The 20,194-nt window shown below is 40.5% G+C and overlaps 1 protein-coding gene across 7 annotated transcripts in view; it reads right to left on the bottom strand.

The window, feature by feature from the left end:
• Positions 1–20,194, bottom strand: part of FRMD3 (FERM domain containing 3) — a 329,624-nt gene that overhangs the window by 142,777 nt on the left and 166,653 nt on the right. For 6 of the 7 annotated variants that reach the window (XM_070459579.1, XM_070459580.1, XM_070459583.1 and 3 more), the window contains one exon: positions 4,001–4,043. The exons of the other annotated variant lie outside the window; for it this stretch is intronic. In XM_070459579.1, the coding sequence (XP_070315680.1) occupies positions 4,001–4,043 (43 nt within the window). Of the gene's footprint in view, positions 1–4,000; positions 4,044–20,194 lie in introns of those variants that run through there. 7 annotated transcript variants of the gene reach the window in all.

Below are 20,194 nucleotides of genomic sequence, written 5' to 3'. Positions count from 1 at the left end.
GACAGAGAATAGATCAGTGGTTGTTAGTTGTTCAAGGAGTGAAGAGTAACTACAAAGGGACCACAGAAGTAATGTTTTTGGAGAGATGTGCTCTGTATCCTGACTGTGGAGGTGGTTGTACAAATCTGTGTGTTAAAAATTCACAGCACTATAGAACAAAATGAAGCCCATTTTACCATATATTCATTTAAAAAAAACAAATTTAAAGTAACTCCTAAGTTCAGAGGAAAAATAAGACTAGTCTAAGAAATTTCTCAATTTTAAAATTTATAATTAATAACTTTCCAGTTCTTTAAATTACATATTTCACTTTCCTAATAGACTTGAGGTCACCATAAAAGTAAGGTTGATGATACTTATTTTTAACAAGATTTGGGGGAAATAAGAACTCGCATGTAACCTTAGAGGAGTAAATTACTATAAGCTCTTTGGATGGGTATTTATCTCTAAGGAAAGATTAAATGTATATTCTTTTTGATCCAACAATTCTATTTTTAGGAAATTCTAGTACAGATGGACAATATGCAAGAATATACATATAAGCATGTTTACTACAGCATAATTTATAATAGGAAAAGAATATAAACAATGTTGATGTTATTAAGTAAATCACATAGATGTATACAATTAAATATCAGAAAACCATTTTAAAATTTTTGTTTATTTATTTTTTACCTCCTCCACACAGCATGCAAGATCTTAGCTCCCTGACCAGGGATGGAACCCAGCTTCCCTGCATTGGAAGCTCAGAGTCCTAACTACTGGACCACTAAGGAATTCCCAAAAACCATTTTTAAAATGAAGCTAATCATCAATCACTCATTTTGATTTAAAAACTACAAAATTATTAAGAAAATGACAAGGTAAAGAGTCACATATAGAGACTGATCTCATTTTTGTTTACAAAAGGCCTTATATAAGTTGGGAGAACTTATATGTAAAGAAAAATTCCCAGAAGGATGTATAAATATTGTTAGTAATAGTTATCTCTTTGGAGTAAGCATGGAGATATAAGGGAGAAAAGAAAGGAAATAGTTTAAACTTTTCTGAACTGCTAGAAAAACCACATGCATGATACTATCAAAAAAACTATTTTTAAAAATACTAGTAAGATATAATAACAATTTTGTAGAAAGTTTATTCATCAGGAGGGCTGGTCCTCTGCCTACCCTGGTAATCCACATAGTCTAAGGGATCTTGATGAGGTCAGGGCAAAGGACTGGAAAGCTGGTTATCACTGATGAGTGAGATGGGGATGGAGTAAATTCTTCATCCAAGGAATTACTCTCTTACTGCCTTCTCAAAGGCAGTCAGAATATAAACTGCATATCCACAACCAAAGTAAGACCAAATCAGTCAATCCTAAAAGAAATCAAGCCTGAATAGTCTTTGAAAGGACTGATGCTGAAGCTGAAGCTCCAATACTTTGGCCATCTGATGCAAAGAGCTGACTCCTGGAATAGACCCTGGTACTGGGAAAGATTGAAGGCAAAAGGAAAAGAGGGAGGCAGAGGATGAGATGGTTAGACAGCATCACTGACTCAATGGACATGAATCTGAGCACACTCTAGGAATAGTGAAGGACAGGGAAGCCTGGTGTGCTGCAGTCCGTGAGGTTGCAAAAGTTGAACACAACTCAATGACTGAACAACAACCAAAGGGAAGCTGCCTGGGGTTCTGCAACCAGATCTGTTGATAAATTCATGGATGAGTTCCATGGATTGGTTGGACCCAGTTTTTCTGCATTAACAGTCTATATGATTTAGTTTAAATTTTTTCCTAATTTACATTATAGTGAATGTTTCTATGACATATGTATAAGAAAACAAGAAATTCTTGATACCTAAAGACATCATTAACAACCACAAAACTAGCCTTGTGATCTTGAGAAAAATTACATGATTTTTTGTTCGCTAATGTCCTTAACAATACAACAGAGGACCAGGTAACAGGTAAGACCCTTACCCTTCAGTTAAGAACCTTGCTACTTCCTAGAATCAGTGAGTCACCATGTCTGGTTAGAAATTGAATTTTACACAGTTATTTTTCCAGATTCAGATTCTATTTGTCATTAGATTAAAACTAGCCACTAGTAATATGTCAATCTTGAAACTATTTTTACAGAACATTATATATTCTGAGTTGGTTGTTCAGATTTACTAATTGTAGATACAAAGCTCTTAAACAGAAAAATGTTCACAAATTTAAAATTTTCTCTTCTATTAAGTATTGAAATACATCTTACTTTATAGATGTTATATTTTAAAAATGTGTGTGGCTTAAAGAAACTATTTCATGACATTTAAGTCCAGGTTGGATGCATAATTGAGACAAGTGCTCGGGGCTGGTGCACTGGGATGACCCAGAGGGATGGAATGGGGAGGGAGGTGGGAGGGGAGTTCAGGATGGGGAACACATGTAAATCCGTGGCTGATTCATGTCAATGTATGGCAAAAACCACTACAATATTGTAAAGCAATTAGCCTCCAAATAATAAAAATAAATGAAAATAAATAAATAAAAACTTCAAATTATAAAAAAAAAAGAACCAAAGTCAAAGAACCATTTACTAAAAATAACTTTACTGGAAATTTGCCTAAATATTTTTAAATATTATAAAAAACAATATTAAAACTTTAAGGGATAAAGTAGTTAAGGGATAAAAGCCAAGGATCAGCTTGTTTTTTCTCAGATAAATTAGTTTATTCTCATTAGCCTGCATGTCATTCCTTACAGAGCTCCCTGGTACCTGTGTCCTGCTACTTAATCTTGGATGCTTGTCCCAACTCTATTCCAGCCTCACCTCAAGGGGCTGACTTCTCTGAACTTTCCATGCATGCTGCCCCCCTGCCTGCACCTCACACATTTTTCTTGCCCTCTCTCGGCGGCATCATTCGCCCACAGCAGCTCTGGGTGCTAGCCTGAACAACCCGGCTGGCTGAGAGTCCTGCACTGGCCAGACAGAGTCTATTCTTGAGAGACAGGAGAAGAAAGGGAAGGGACAGACAGACAGAGGTCTGAGTGAGGACAGAAAAGGGAGAGGGCAGGAAGGTAAAAGGAAAGAGTTAAGGAATAGGTATGTTGGTTACTAATTTGCCATCACAATTCAGTTTCTTCCTTCTTTTATTTAAAAACCTTGCCTCAAATAATTTCTTCATATCTAAAAAAGACTCCCTTGAATGATGACTAGTGACCTAATACGTGCTAACCTGATCTCTGATGAGAAATTGATTTATCACCCACATTTTAGAGCCCTGGGAAAGCTGACATGAAGGGATAAATGGACTCCAGGGCAGGCAATGAATTTCTGAGGTGCATTTCAGAAGTTCTCCTCTAAACCATAAATAAAAGCAGGTTGACTACAGCCTGGCACAGGTGACCAGGACAAAACATCATGCCACCCAGGACCATCAGTCAACACCCTATTCACAATGCCCCCAAGTGGATGACCAGACATTCTGTGTACTACAGAGATGTTTCCCAAGCCAACTTTTCCAAGAGCTCATTGGGGGAGGTGGCGAGGCAGTTCACAACACCAGAGCCTGAAAACATTACTCAGCAAAGTATTCTGGGGAGCTTGAGGGGTGGACAAGAATACTACAATCTTCAGTAAAGTTATCAGCAAGATTTTAATTTCAAAATACACCTGCCTCTCTTACCATCCCCCCACAACACTGACTTTCCACCCTGAACCATTCACTAGCAAACCCCACAATCAAAGGGGAACTAGGCACCTGTGCCCCTGTTTGAACATGAACCATGAAGGTAAGATGGTGAGGAGGGGGAGAGACACAGGCCTCTAGGAATAGTGACCATGGGGCGCACCAAGGCCAGCAAACAAGAGAGGAGAAGTTACACAGTGCTCATGGGGAGGGAGAAGCCCCCCACCCCCAGATCTTCAACTCATCCATTTCTTTCCTGGCAGGAGAAACTTTGTGAAGAAACAGAATCTATCATTGGACATTTCATAGCAAAAGAGAACCCACAGATTGACACTTACATTTCATTTGCTTGGAGATGGACTTGTTAGGTTCAAGCCAGTGCTGGGAAGAAAAAAAGCAGAGATTGTGGGTCAAATGGCTGGACCATGTGATGCATACTTAATAAAAGGAACTTAATAAAGATATTCTTTTTCCAAAGTACAGCCTCGGTTCCCCATAGATATTCCTTTGGGCTCCACCCTCTGAAGATCAACATGAGCAATTGGGCAGTAATAATATCACAGGCAAGGGTATAAATTACAGAGAATTAATACTTTCTGAGTAGTATTTGAGTCATAGATTTGCTAGGAGAGAAGGACAAGGGAGAAAATATGCACTTAAATGGGATGTTCCAGCGGCTCTAGTTGGCTCCTAGGTGATTCTTTGAGCTCCATCGCTCTGGGCAAGCCACAGCTGGCTAAAGACTTTGACATCCGTGACCTCTAAGAGTCATAGTCCAGCACCATCCTTTCAAGTTAACAGTGGGGCAAGCCACCATTAGCCCTGTCACACAGAGAGGAAATTCTTCCTTCACAGTAGGGAGGAACAAATTATTTTAAACATCTTATTTCAGAGGTCTGAGGTCATCAAGAAGAAAAATCAGCTGCAACACAAAACAAAGAAGACCCAAATCCTGAATAGCTCAGAATCATGTTACTGCTAAGTATTTGAAGCAGACACAATGCTGGCCCCAGCAACCAGCTCTCTCCACACCATGAGTGAAGGTCACTTTGACATGCCAAGACCAGGGCAGCCTCTGATGTTACAAAACATGATGCCCTTGACGCTGCTTAAGGAATATCAGGAAGCATCACTTTATACACCAGAAGTTTAGATAGACAGAGGGTAAGGGGGGTGCCACTGAATATCCATCAAGATGTTGGGGAGTCCTCACTAATGGGGCACCCTCGCTCTGCTAGATACTGGAGACAAAAGAAGAGGAGGAAACTTACCATCAGTCAAGCACTTACACCTCAGTTTATCTCATTGCAGGATCTAGTAAGCCTCAGGATTCTGTATTATCCCTATTGTTTGATGTAAATACATAGCCATGAAGTGGAATTAGGAGCTAGTATTGTTGAGGTTTTACTAAGTGCACAGTTTCCATGGGCCATCACTACCACCCCATTTACAGACAAGAAATCTGGGGCCTGGGATGGTTAAAGAACTTGCCAAAGAAATGGCAAAGTGAAGAAATGGTGACACCAGCTTTCAGTGCAATTCTAGTGCAGAGGCCCTTAACCTTGGGCTTGTGACTTCCCCACTGGCCAGTTCACTCTAAAATGTTATTATTTTCCTTGCTGAACACTCCCTACCTTCCTAGGAACTAGAGAATTGAGTGTCCAGTCAGCGGATTCCAGTCTAGGATTTCAGATCTTTGCACTCTTTAAAGAAAAACGGGGTCTCCTGGCTATTTAAATCTAATTCTTCTAAATGAAGAATCTGCCAGAAAACCGTGCATTTTTCCCTGACCTGTTGAACACCAAACTAATACAGCAAACTTCTTTGTTTCTGGCCAGAATTCCACCAACTCATGTTGGGAATCCTGATTATCTCCTTTTTCCCTGATTTTTTTGTGGTAAAATCTACATAACATCTGGTCCCATCACTTCATGGCAAATAGATGGGGAAACAATGGAAACTGTGAGAGACTGATGTTGAAGCTGAAACTCCAATACTGTGAAGAGTTGACTCATTGGAAAAAACCCTAATGCTGGGAAAGACTGAAGGCAGGAGGAGAAGGGGATGACAGAGGATGAGATGGTTGGATAGCATCACTGACTCGATGGACATGAGTTTGAGTAGACTCCAGGAGTTGGCGATGGGCAGGAAAGCCTGGAGTGCTGCAGCCATGGGGTCACAAAGAGTCAGACATGACTGAGCAACTGAAATGAACTGATACATAACATGGGCCTTCCCAGGTGGTACTAGTGGTAAAGAATATGCCTGTCAGTGTGGGAGATATAAGAGATGTGGGTTTTATCCCTGGATTGGGATGGTCCCGCTGGAGGAGGGTGTAGCAATCCACTCCAATATTCTTTCCTGGAAAACCCCAACAAAGGGGCCTGGTGGGCTATAGTCCATAGGGTCACAAAGAGTCAGTCAAGACTGAACCAAATCGGCACTCATGTATACATAAAATCCACTATCCTGACATAAAATTCACCATCCTAGCCACCCTTATGGCAGAAAGTGAAGAGGAACTAAAAAGCCTCTTGATGAAAGTGAAAGAGGAGAGTGAAAAAGTTGGCTTAAAGCTCAACACTCAGAAAACTAAGATCATGGCATCTGGTCCTATCACTTCATGGGAAATAGATGGGGAAACAGTGAAACAGTGTCAGACTTTATTATTTAATCACTGCAGATGGTGATTGCAGCCATGAAATTAAAAGTCACTTACTCCTTGGAAGGAAAGTTATGAAGAACCTAGAGAGCATATTAAAAAGCAGAGACATTACTTTGCCAACGAAGGTTTGTCTGGTCAAGGTTATGGTTTTTCCAGTGGTCATGTATGGATGTGAGAGTTGGACTGTGAGGAAAGCTGAGCAACAAAAAATTAATGCTTTTGAACTATGGTGTTGGAGAAGACTCTTGAGAGTCCCTTGGACTGCAAGGAGATCCAACCAGTCCATCCTGAACGAAATCAGTCCTGGTTGTTCATTGGAAGTACTGATGCTGAAGCTTAAACTCCAATACTTTGGCCACCTCATGAGAAGAGTTGACTCATTGGAAAAGAAACTGATGCTGGGAGGGGTTGGGGGCAGGAGGAGAAGGGAACGACAGAGGATGAGATGGTTGGATGGCATCGACTCGATGGACATGAGTTTGAGTGAACTCCGGGAGTTGGTGATGGACGGGGAGGCCTGGCATGCTGCAGTTCATGGGGTTGCAAAGAGTCGGACACGACTGAGCTACTAAACTGAACTGAACAATTTTCAAGTGTATAGTTTGCCGTATTAAACACATTTATAATGGTGTGTTACCATCACCACCATCCATCTCTAGAACTCTTTTCATCTTGTAAAATTTAAACTCTATACCTATTGAACAGAAACTTTGATTTCCCCCTTTTTCCCAGCCCTTGGAAACCACCGCTGTACTCTTGGTTATCTCCTTCTAATCAGAAATTATGCTTGGACTTTACACAGTTAAAATTGAACAATGAGAAAGGCACTGATTATATCACTTACTAGCTACAACATTTTTACTTTCTGTCTCTATTTTACAACTATAAAATGAGAACAGTAATTGTACCTACCTTGTAAGGTTGTGAAGATTTTAAAAATTAATAAATGTAAGTTGCTTAAACAGTGCCTGTCTTGTTTGCTGATACTGTCATTGTTATTTAATAAGTACAGTTTAAATTGGGAGACCACATTTTTCAATATATGGAACACATGAAAAGAATAATTAAAGGGGCCTCTGGTGATTTAATTATTTTTCTAGAAATAAATACATAGCATAATTTAGAACTAAGGCACGAAAACAAATAATAGCTGCCTAAGATCAATACCTACTGCTATTGTTTCACAGAGGAGGATAGCCAGTCATTTTGCCAACAGAGTCTGAAATGTAAATAAGTTATCCAAATTCTCCTTGCTTGGCATTTTTTAAACTCCTTAGCCCTTCTCTGCCTAATTTCAACCTATCTTCCCACCTTCTTGCTGCCTCCAGGGATGACAGGCAAATTTCATTTTGTGTGCTCACATTAATTAGTTGGTGGTAATCTCCCAGGGTTGTGAGGAGAACTCAATATTGGGTGAAGGTTTGGGGAGAATGAATGTCATGACGGATTGGTTATGTCTGCCATTCATGATCAGAGAAGGCAATGGCACCCCACTCCAGTGCTCTTGCCTGGAAAATCCCATGGACGGAGCAGCCTGGTAGGCTGCAGCCCATGGGGTCGCTAAGAGTCAGACACGACTGAGCATCTTCACTTTCACTTTTCCCTTTCATGCATTGGAGAAGGAAATGGCAACCCACTCCAGTGTTCTTGCCTGGAGAATCCCAGGGATGGGGGAGCCTCGTGGGCGGCCGTCTATGGGATCGCACAGAGTCGGACACGACTGAAGCGACTCAGCAGCAGCAGCAGCAGCCATTCATGATGGATTGGCTATGTCTCCCATGGAAGGGGAGGGAACATTTAAGGCATGCCTGTGAGGTATTTGCCATCTGTGCTCCACATAAATTATTTACTATAAATGACCTGGCCTTCTCATTGTCCTACAAAATATACCTGGCAGTTTCTGATCAGCTCCTATCTTCCTCTTCCTCTCAGCCTACTCGTATCCTACCCTTGTTTCTCAATTACCTTTGTCTAAAATGTAACTACTACACACATTTCCAAAACAACCATTCTTCCCCAATGGGATAGTCATAAGGTATAGGGTTCTAAAAAAATAAGCCAGAAGTAATCATGCTTTAAGGAATTTTAGGGAATCATTTCTTCAAAGAGGGTGATGCTCAATATCAATTCATTGATATGCACTGAAGTCTAAAGGTTTCCCTGATGACTCATGATGAAAAATCTGCCTGGGTTCCATCCCTAGATCGGGAGACCTGGGTTTGATTCCTGGATCAGGAAGATCCCCTGGAGAAGGGAATGGCCCCCCACTCTAGTATTCTTGGCTGGAGAATTCCATGGACAGAGGATCCTGCCGGGCTACAGTCCATGGGATCACAGAGTCAGATACAATTGAGTGACTAGCACTTTCACTAAAATTTAAAAACCTGACTGGCCTATGGCCTAGCGAATCCTTTACTCTAATTTGGCCATGTGAACGAAGAGAAAGGAAACAAGGATTTTCATCGCAATATTATATAAAATTACAAAATATTAGAAATAATATTAATGGCCATAATTGGGAAAATGGATAAATAAAATCTGGGAGATTCTGCGGCAGTCTTTTCTAGGAAGTAGATCTTTATGTGCAACATGGTTGGATTCCCAAGGCAAAGCATAGGATGAAAAAAGTGAACTGCAAAATTTATAACCATGACCACAGTTAGTTCCCAAATTGTACACAGGGAAGCACAGCCACAGTAGACATCTGCTGGATTCCGTGCAAACCCTGAGCTCAAGGAGGTCCACAGTCCCAATATTGGTGGTTTAGTCACTAAGTCATGTCCGACTCTTGCAACCCCATGGATTGTAGCCCACCAGGCTCCACTGTCCATGTTTTCCAGACAAGAATACTGGAGTGGCTTGCCATTTCCTTCTCCAGGGGATCTTCTCAACCCAGGAATCAAACCCAGGTCTCCCTCATTGCAGGCAGATTCTTTCCCGACTGAGCTATGAGGGAATACCCAGTCCCAATATTAGCACACACTAAATTGGTTTTAATGTCATACTTTTTCCAAAGTTGGGTTTCCCATGGTTGCTGTGATTTAAAAATGAAAAAAAAAAACAAGTCCTGTGCAAATTAGGAATTTGGTAAGGAACAGGCAACGAGTATGGCAATGTCTGATCTGATCCCAGGGTTTGAGAGCCATGAAGTGTCCAACAGGCACACATTGCTGGTTAGTAGGTAATTATGGTTAAGAATGAACTGGATACTATTTTCACCTGTGTAATGTTTTGAATTGCTACTAAGGGCATAATGGCTATGTTCAGTTCAGTTCAGTTCAGTTCAATCGCTCAGTCGTGTCCGACTCTGCAACCCCATGAATTGCAGCATGCCAGGCCTCCCTGTCCATCACCAACTCCCAGAGTTTACTCAAACTCATGCCCATCGAGTCGGTGATGCCATCCAGCCATCTCATCCTCTGTCGTCCCCTTCTCCTCCTGCCCCCAATCCCTCCCAGCATCAGTTTTTTTCCAATGAGTCAACTCTTCACACAAGGTGGCCAAAGTATTAGAGTTTCAGCTTCAGCATCAGTACTTCCAATGAACAACCAGGACTGATCTCCTTCAGGATGGACTGGTTGGATCTCCTTGCAGTCCAAGGGACTCTCAAGAGTCTTCTCCAACACCATAGTTCAAAAGCATCAATTTTTTGGCGCTCAGCTTTCCTCACAGTCCAACTCTCACATCCATACATGACTACTGGAAAAACCATAACCTTGACCAGATAGACCTTCATTCGCGAAGTAATGTCTCTGCTTTATAATATGCTATCCAGGTTGGTCATAACTTTCCTTCCAAGGAGTAAGCGGCTTTTAATTTCATGGCTGCAATCACCATCTGCAGTGATTAAATAATAAAGTCTGACACTGTTTCACTGTTTCCCCATCTATTTCCCATGAAGAGATAGGACCAGATGCCATGATCTTAGTTTTATGAATGTTGAGCTTTAAGCCAACTTTTCACTCTCCTCTTTCACTTTCATCAAGAGGCTTTTTAGTTCCTCTTCACTTTCTGCCATAAGGGTGCTGTCATCTGCATATCTGAGGTTATTGACATTTCTCCCGGCAATCTTGATTCCAGCTTGTACTTCTTCCAGCCCAGAGTTTCCCATGATGTACTCTACATATAAGTTAAATAAGCAGGGTGACAATATCCAGCCTTGACGTACTCCTTTTCCTATTTGGAACCAGTCTGTTGTTCCATGTCCAGTTCTAACTGTTGCTTCCTGACCTGCATACAGGTTTCTCAAGAGGCAGGTCAGATGGTCTAGTATTCCCATCTCTTTAAGAATTTTCCACAGTTTATTGTGATCCACACAGTCGAAGGCTTTGGCATAGTCAATAAAGCAGAAATAGATGTTTTTCTGGAACTCTCTTGCTTTTTCAATGATCCAATGGATGCTAGCAATTTGATCTCTGGTTCCTCTGCCTTTTCTAAAACCAGCTTGAACATCTGGAAGTTCAGGGTTCACGTATTACTGAAGCCTGGCTTGGAGAATTTTGAGCATTACTTTACTAATGTGTGAGGTGAGTGCAATTGTGCAGTAGTTTGAGTATTCTTTGGGATTGCCTTTCCTGGGCATTGGAATGAAAACTGGCCTTTTCCAGTCCTGTAGCCACTGCAGAGTTTTCCAAATTTGCTGGCATATTGAGTGCAGCACTTTTGCAGCATCATCTTTCAGGATGTGAAATAGCTCAACTGGAATTCCATCACCTCCACTAGCTTTGTTCGCAATGATGCCTTTCTAAGGCCCACTTGACTTCGCATTCCAGGATGTCTGGCTCTAGGTGAGTGATCACACCATCGTGATTATCTGGGTCATGAAGATCTTTTTTGTACATTTCTTCTGTGTATTCTTGCCACCTTTTCTTAATATCTTCTGCTTCTCTTAGGTCCATAACAATTCTGTCCTTTACCGAACCCATCTTTTCGTGAAATGTTCCCTTGGTATCTCTAATTTTCTTGAAGAAATCTCTAGTCTTTCCCATTCTGCTGTTTTCCTCTATTTCTTTGCATTGATCACTGAGGAAGGCTTTCTTATCTCTCCTGGCTATTCTTTGGAACTCTGCATTCAAATGGGAATATCTTTCCTTTTCTCCTTTGCTTTTCACTTCTCATCTTTTCACAGCTATTTGTGAGGCCTCCTCAGACAACCATTTTGCTTTTTTGCAGTTCTTTTCCATGGGGATGGTCTTGATCCCTGTCTCCTGTACAATGTCATGAACCTCCGTCCATAATTCATCAGGCTCTCTGTCTATCAGATCTAGTCCCTTAAATCTATTTCTCACTTCCACTGTATAGTCATAAGGGATTTGATTTATGGCTATGTTAGGACATAAATACTTATTAACGTGTTTGGATCTAATTCTCAGTAGATGGAACTGTTAAATATTCTTTTGACCTAGAGCACCATGAAATAATTACTAAGATACTGAAAGAGCCATAAACCAAGACAATTCGAGAACCTCTGAACTATGGTCAGAGAAGCCAATGGCACCCCACTCCAGTTCTCTTGCCTGGAAAATCCCATGGACGGAGGAGCCTGGTGGGCTGCAGTCCATGGGGTCGCGAAGAGTCGGACACGGCTGAGCGACTTCACTTTCATGCATTGGAGAAGGAAATGGCACCCACTCCAGTGTTCTTGCCTGGAGATCCCAGGGACGGAGGAGCCTGGTGGGCTGCTGTCTATGGGGTCACACAGAGTTGGACATGACTGAAGCGACTTAGCAGCAGCAGCAGATGAACTATGGTATCATATGATTAATGTGTTTTCTTTTTAAAATAAAAAGTACAAAACAGTACCACATATTTTCAAAGAAGACTTAACAAGCATCTAAATACATTTTTAAACATCTGAAATGATACTAAACTGATCCAGCGAGGTGGGTTACAGGGAGAGAACAGGAATTTAGGGTTGTTAGTCGAAGAAAACCATTAAACCACGACTTCCATTTTATCTGTGATGCTTTAACTTAAATTTTCACATGCATTTGTGCAGTACATGACTATTTAAAAATCAGTTGAAAAGAAATAGCTAAACTGTATCCAGAAAATGGCTCACAGTAAAGAATCTGCCTGCAATGCAGGAGACTTGCTGGAGACATGGGTTCGATTCCTGGGTCGGGAAGATCCCCTGGAGAAGGGAATGGCAGCCCTCTCCAGTATTCTTGCCTGGAGAAACCCATGCACAAAGGAACCTGGTGGGCTACAGTCCATAGGGTTGCAAAGAGTCAGACAAGACTGAACAACCAAACAACATCATCCAGAGAATAAAAGTGGATTTCATGTAGTTTAGACTCAAGAGGAAGAATCTCATACATAACAGGCCAATGCCAAATCTAGCCAGGCACCCAGGGTTGACTCAGGAGCCAACAGGCCTGGATTCAGAAACCAGCTCTGCCACTGACTAGTGAGTGGTGTTACCTCCATCAAGTTCCTCTGTTTCCTCAGTTATAGCATCATATGAGGTTTAAGTGGGTTAATTCACTTAGAAGCTCTAAGAACAGAGCTTGGATCATAGTGAAGGCTGAATAAACACCAGCTGTTCCCTCCGATCTTCCTCCCATTCCCTGAGAGAGATTCTTAAGTTGGTGACATGGGCCCTCTCGGTAAGACCATATTTGTCACTCTCTTCTCTCCCTCCCACCCCACCTGCCTTCTGCACTACATGAACAGATAATTCGCCTTCATTTTTTCATTCTTCCTTTTAGAGGTAGGAGTTGGACAATGAAATAGTCTGTACCATACCAACACCTCCTGCTGAGATTGCATGTACAGATGGATTACACGCCCATGAGAAAATAACAACCATGTTGTGGTGTGCTTGGCAATTAGATGTAAGGCTTAGAACATTTATCACATTGCTATTTTCCCTTCAATTGCTACTTGGAATATATGTGATCTTTTAAAGTCTGTTTCCTTGCTGAAAACTGATATTCCTAGAGAAAGGAAGCAATGGAAACCTGCCAACCAAATATCTGAATTTGTGGCTGAAACCTTCATTTCCTTGAATCTTATTTAGAATAAAAATTTCAAAGACTAAGGAAGGTAATACCCAATCATTGATTCTACTTATTGAGTTTCGACAGAAAGATGAACCAGAGGAGGCATCCTTAGCATGATTTGAAGGTATTAGGAAGATGTCTGCTGGAAGAGTGTCTGAAGGCTCAGCCCAGGTTCCCTTTCCCTTTAGCTATACAACAGTTAACTTTTTTTTTTTTTTTAAAGAAGGCTGTGATCAGGTTACTGGAATCCATTGCAGGGTGAAGAATGAATATCCCACACACCCCCACCTCCACCATCCTACAGCAAGTCAGCTCATAACTAATAATGGATGCTTTTGAACTGTGGTTCTGGAGAAGACTCTTGAGAGTCCCTTGGACCGCAAGGAGATCAAACCAGTCCATCCTAAAGGAAATCAACCTGAATATTCATTGGAAGGACTGATGCTTAAGCTCCAATGCTTTGGCCAGGTGATGCAAAGAGCTGACTCATTGGAAAAGACCCTGATGCTGGGAAAGATTGAAGGCAGGAGGAGAAGGGGGCAACAGGGGACGAGATGGTTGGGTGGCATCACTGACTCAGTGGACACTGAACCTAAGACAGCCTCCCTAAGTCTCCACCCAAAACTGCCCTCCATGATACTTGAAATTCTTCTATTCAAGAAGAAATCTCAAATTCTTTTATTCCTTTCGCTTTAGGCTTGAGCCCTAGTAACCTGCAAGTTCCCTGTGAAGGGTTCCAATTTAGCACTGTTCAGTATTGAAAATCTGACCACATTTCAAGCCATTTCTTATCTTCTGGGTTGGGGGTAGCAGATTTCAGAACCTCTAAGATTCCTTTAGCTCTCACATTCCATATACTATGAATTGAAGCAGATGAGAATGTTGTCAACAAATATTTCTTTCTTTTTAATTTTGCTGCTGCATTTAGCTTTAAGAGATCATTTTTCTCTTTCTCATCATAGAAATGGTACATTTCTTTCATACTTTGTAATTCTGGCAAATATGGAGAAAAAGATGGCAGGAATGAGTTGGTGATTTATGACTGAGTAGACTGATTTTCAAATTGGTAGATTTTTTTTAAAAGCTACCAAAAGTAAACAATATAAAAGTTAGCTATCCAAGAAAAAAAAGTTAGCTATCTTCAAAGCTGGGCTTCTGTTGAAACTGACCCAGCCTATGATTACAGAATAAACTATACACCTCTCTGTTATCTTTCTCAAAACCCTTGGTTCTCTGCACCAAAGTAATCTGTAGACTAGAGAAATGTGTTAAATAACCAATGGGGCTTTAAACAATAATGAGTAGACCTTCCCAAACAGGAGATTGTTTTTCTCCTCAATAGTAACAAAATTCCAAATCTGCTCTGAAAAGATGGCCTGATTCTCACATCCCACCTGGACAAAGCCCCAGAGTAACTCAGTCCCTGCATTAGCTAGCCAATTTACGCCAGTTCTAAGCCCTTCATTGGGGAAAAAAAGAATGCCATCAGAATGAAGGCAGCCTTAACAGTGTCCTGGATAAGAAAGTTAGCCTAGGCCTTAGTCATTTCACTCCTGGTAACAATGACTTCCACTCCAATTTCAATAAAATCTACAGCAACAAAAATATCTGTAGATCAGGTATACTCAAAAGGTATTGTCCTTTTGTAAGTCAATCCATAGCTTTGGAATAGTGTTTTTTCACTCCTTCAGCCATCACTGCTTTTGCTTTCTAGGTTCCTAGTGATGAGCAAAACAGAAGGAACTGCCAGGAGAAGAAACACTGCAGAAAACAGGAGAGCAAAAGCACCTTTTTTTACATAAAGAACCAGATTGTCTTTATTTTAAGCTTTCTGATCCATATGGTCTCTGTCAGGATTCCAACTCTGCCATTGGAACATAAAAGCAGCCACAGACAATACAGAAATGAACAGAAGTAGCTGCATTCCAAAGAAACTTCATTTACAAAAACAGATGAGTGTCATCCTGACCCCTGTGTGCCAACCCCTGCTCTACATCCAAGAGATCCATAGTGTGCAAGAACCCCTGCTCTACATCCAAGAGATCCATAGTGTGCAAGAAAAAACTAATAGTGGTCTGAAAACACAATAGAGTTTGTTTAAAAAAAAAAAAAAAAAAAAAAAGGTTATTGATGTGCATTTTAAAGTACATTAAAATACCAAAATGCAATCATAAAGGAAATTATGGGCTTCTTTCATGCTTGTTACAATGGATTTTACCATTATCAGTACCCAGTTACATACAGTGGAACGTTTGCTGTCATGTCATATAAATTTAACAATGCTATCACCAAACTTTTCTAAAGTTCAAAGTTCTCCTAGTTACCAGACTCATGGATCTTTTCAAACTCTTTATTGTTTTTTTTTTTTTTATCTTTTCAAACTCTTTAAAGCATGGAATAGTAAAAAAGATAAGCTATATATGTCGATAACATGGAAAAATGCACTTAAACAACAACCCTATGGCACAGTTGCTTTTAGTAGCCTCATTTCACAGATAAAAAAATTGAGGCACAGGCTAAGGTCAAAGTCATACAAACAGCAGATGGCAGGGACAGTCTTCCTGGTGTTAAATCTCTTAGCACTTGAGCAATAATGTCCTCTAATCTTCCTCCTTCTTGATATCGGAGATTGCAGTTCATTCCTTTCTATGAATTCTGTAACTACCCATGCTTCTAAAATGTCTCTCTCTCTCTCTCTCCCCTCATTCTATTCTTTCTTCTCTGTATGTTCCTGGTCAGTCTTCACTGCAGGTTTCTCCTTCTGGACCATCCTTTAAAATATGGACATTTATTTAGCTTTCAGATTCTCCTCTCAACTTATACTCTCTCCCTCAGCACTGCAATCTATTCTTCAGGACTTTAAAGTAGTAAGGAGCTCATTGACTCCCAAAATCTCCATCTGTGACCTAAATTTTTTTAATTTTAGATCCATTTCATTTTAGAGCCTAAGATTCAGATCCATATTTTCAATTATACTGCAAACCTCTCTGCCTCAACAGCTCATAGTCATCCCAATTCAACATGTGCAAAACTTATCAATCCAATGTTTTTGTACAGTTTATTTGGTAAATGGTTCCACTTGTACTTGGAACCTATGTAAGAAGTACAAACATTCTGCTAGGAAAGCCATGTGGAAAGGCCATGTAAGCACATGCAGAGGAAGGGGGTCCCCAAACCTCACCTTCTAGTCACCCCCACTGAAGCACCAGGCACATGAATGAAGATGTCTCGGACACACTCAGACCATACCAGCCACTGGCTGAGTGAGCCCAGACAACCCCATGCAGAGCAGAATTATCCATTTGAACCCTAATCAAATTCCTGACCCATAAAATCCTGAAATTTAATAAAACTGTGTTGTTTTAAACCGGCAAGTTTTGAGGAGAGTTGTTACACAGCAATAGATCACTAGAACTCTTCGTCCTTATGGACTGAATGTGCCTGCACCCATTATACTCACATGCTGCAACCCTAACCCCAATGTGATGATTCTGGAGGTAAGGCCTTTGGGAAGTAATAAGGTTCAAAAGAAGTCATGAGAGTACAACCCACATGATTGGATTAGTGTCCTTATAAGACAGCAAAGAAAGACCAGAACTCTCTCGAGCTCTTCCTACTCCACTCCACCATGTGAGGATATAGGAGAAGGCAGCTGTCTGCAAACCAGAAAGACAGTTCTCACAGGAACCAAACCCATCAGTACCATGACCTTGGACTAGCCAGCCTCTTAGAACTACGAGAAATAAATGTCCTGCTTAAGCACCTGGTCTATGGTGTTTTCTTGCAGCAGTCCAAGCCGTCTAAGACACTCTCATTATTACCTCCATCCATATAATACATAATTACAATTGAACTTTGAAAGATATCTATCTGCTGGAGCATGAATGAAAAAGAAATATATCTGCTTCAAACTGTCATTTCCTAATCTATACTGTGTTTGTTTATCTAAGTTATACACTATAATCACACTTACATTCCAGTCTCTTCTCTGCTGAACTTAAAAACTGCCTTTAAAATTACTTCCAAACCTGCTTGTGTACATTCAGCTCTGAATTTCTTGCCACTGGAAGTCTCCAGTGAGTGATTTTCTTTATAATGATGGCATTTAAATCTTATTCTCCAAATTAACTTCTATCTTCATCTGAACCAAACCCAGGAGGTTCCCACCACAAAGGAGAAAAACTGTCCTACGTTGGATATCTTCCCATTTTTTTCTAACTCAAACAGAGATAAAATAGTATTTCCCAGCCCTACTTACTTTTCTGTCTGCCTTTTTAAAAAATTTCAAGTGTACAACATAGTGATTCAATAATTTTATATACTACAAAAATATCACCATGGTAAGTCAGGTTACCATCTGTCACCATACAAACTTACGCCAATATTATTAACTATATCCCCATACTGTACATTATATTCCCATAGTTTATTTATTTTATAACCAGAAGTTTGTACCTCTTAATCTCCCTTATTTATTTCACTCATCCTCCCACTCTCTCCTTTCTAGCAAACACTAGTTCATTCTCTGTATCTATGGGTTTGTTTTGGTTGTGTTTTTTAGATTCAACAATAAGTGAGATCAAGTTCTATTTGTCTTCCTCTGACTAATTACATTTAACATAATATCTTTTATATTCATCCATACTGTTGCAAATGACAAGATTCCATTTTTTAATATTGAAGAAGATGAAGTTGAACAGTTCTATGAAGACCTTCTATGAAGACCTACAAGACCTCTTAGAACTAACACCCAAAAAAGATATCCTTTTCATTATAGGGGACTGGAATGCAAAAGTAGGAAGTCAAGAAACACCTGGAGTAACAGGAAAATTTGGCCTTGGAGTACAGAATGAAGCAGGGCAAAGGCTAATAGAGTTTTGTCAAGAGAATGCACTGGTCATAGCAAACACCCTCTTTCAACAACACAAGAGAAGACTCTACACATAAACATCACCAGATGGTCAACACCAAAATCAGAGTGATTATACTCTTTGCAGCCAAAGATGGAGAAGCTCTATACAGTCAGCAAAAACAAGACTGGGAGCTGACTGTGGCTCAGATCATGAACTCCTTATTGCCAAACTAAGACTTAATTTTTAAGAAAATAGGGAAAACCACTAGACCATTAGGGTGTGACCTAAATCAAATCCCTTAGGATCATACAGTGGAAGTGAGAAATAGATTTAAGGGACTAGATCTGATAGACAGAGTACCTGATGAACAATGGATGGAGGTTCATGACATTGTACAGAAGACAGGGATCAAGACCATCCCCATGGAAAAGAAACGCAAAAAGGCAAAATGGTTGTCTGAGGAGGCCTTACAAATAGCTGTGAGAAGAAGAGAAGTGAAAAGCAAAGGAAAAAAGGAAAGATATTCCCATTTGAATGCAGAGTTCCAAAGAGTAGCAAGGAGAGAGAAAAAAGCCTTCATCAGCAATCAATGCAAAGAAATAGAGGAAAACAACAGAATGGGAAAGACTAGAGATCTCTTCAAGAAAATTAGAGATACCAAGGGAACATTTCATGTAAAGATGGGCTCATTAAAGGACAGAAATGGTATGGACCTAAGAGAAGCAGAAGATATTAAGAAGAGGTGGCAAGAATACACAAGAACTGTAAAAAAAAAAAAAAAAAAATTCATGACCCAGATAATCACGATGGTGTGATCACTCACCTAGACCCAGACATCCTGGAATGTGAAGTCAGGTGGGCCTTAGAAAGCATCACTACAAAGCTAGTGGAGGTGATGGAATTCCAGTTGAGCTCTTTCAAATCCTACAAGATGATGCTGTGAAAGTGCTGCACTCAATATGCCAGCAAATTTGGAAAACTCAGCAGTGGCCCCAGGACTGGAAAAGGTCAGTTTTCATTCCAGTCCCAAAGAAAGGCAATGCCAAAGAATGCTCGAACCACCGCACAATTGCATTCATCTCACATGCTAGTGAAGCAATGCTCAAAATTCTCCAAGCCAGGCTTCAGCAATACGTGAACCCTGAACTTCCAGATGTTCAAGCTGGTTTTAGAAAAGGCAGAGGAACCAGAGGTCAAATTGCCAGCATCCATTGGATCATAGAAAAAGCAAGAGAGTTCCAGAAAAACATCTATTTCTGCTTTATTGACTATGCCAAAGCCTTTAATTGTGTGGATCACAATAAACTGTGGAAAATTCTTAAAGAGATGGGAATACCAGACCACCTGACCTGCCTCTTGAGAAACCTGTATGCAGGTCAGGAAGCAACAGTTAGAACTGAACATGGAACAACTGACTGGTTCCAAATAGGAAAAGGAGTATGTCAAGGCTGTATATTGTCACCCTGCTTATTTAATTTATATGCAGAGTACATCATGAGAAACGCTGGGCTGGAAGAAGTACAAGCTGGAATCAAGATTGCCGGGAGAAATGTCAATAACCTCAGATATGCAGATGACAGCACCCTTATGGCAGAAAGTGAAGATGACCTAAAAAGCCTCCTGATGAAAGTGAAGGAGGAGAGTGAAAAGATGGCTTAAAGCTCATAAAACTAAGCTTCATAAAACTAAGATAATGGCATGTGGTCCCATCACTTCATGGGAAATATATGGGGAAACAGTGGAAACAGTGTCAGACTTTATTTTGGGGGGCTCCAAAATCACTGCAGATGGTGATTGCAGCCATGAAATTAAAAGCCGCTTACTCCTTGGAAGGAAAGTTATGACCAACCTGGATAGCATATTTAAAAGCAGAGATATCACTTTGCCAACAAAGGTCCGTCTAGTCAAGGGTATGGTTTTTCTAGGGTCATGTATGGATGTGAGAGTTGGACAGTGAAGAAAGCTGAGCGCTGAAGAATTGATGCTTTTGAACTGTGGTGTTGGAGAAGA

This window comes from Odocoileus virginianus, chromosome 31 (assembly GCF_023699985.2).
Source record: "Odocoileus virginianus isolate 20LAN1187 ecotype Illinois chromosome 31, Ovbor_1.2, whole genome shotgun sequence".
In the NCBI taxonomy this organism is placed as follows: domain Eukaryota; kingdom Metazoa; phylum Chordata; class Mammalia; order Artiodactyla; family Cervidae; genus Odocoileus; species Odocoileus virginianus.
Note: the sequence above shows the minus strand (reverse complement) of the source record. Positions and strands in the feature narration are given on the sequence as shown.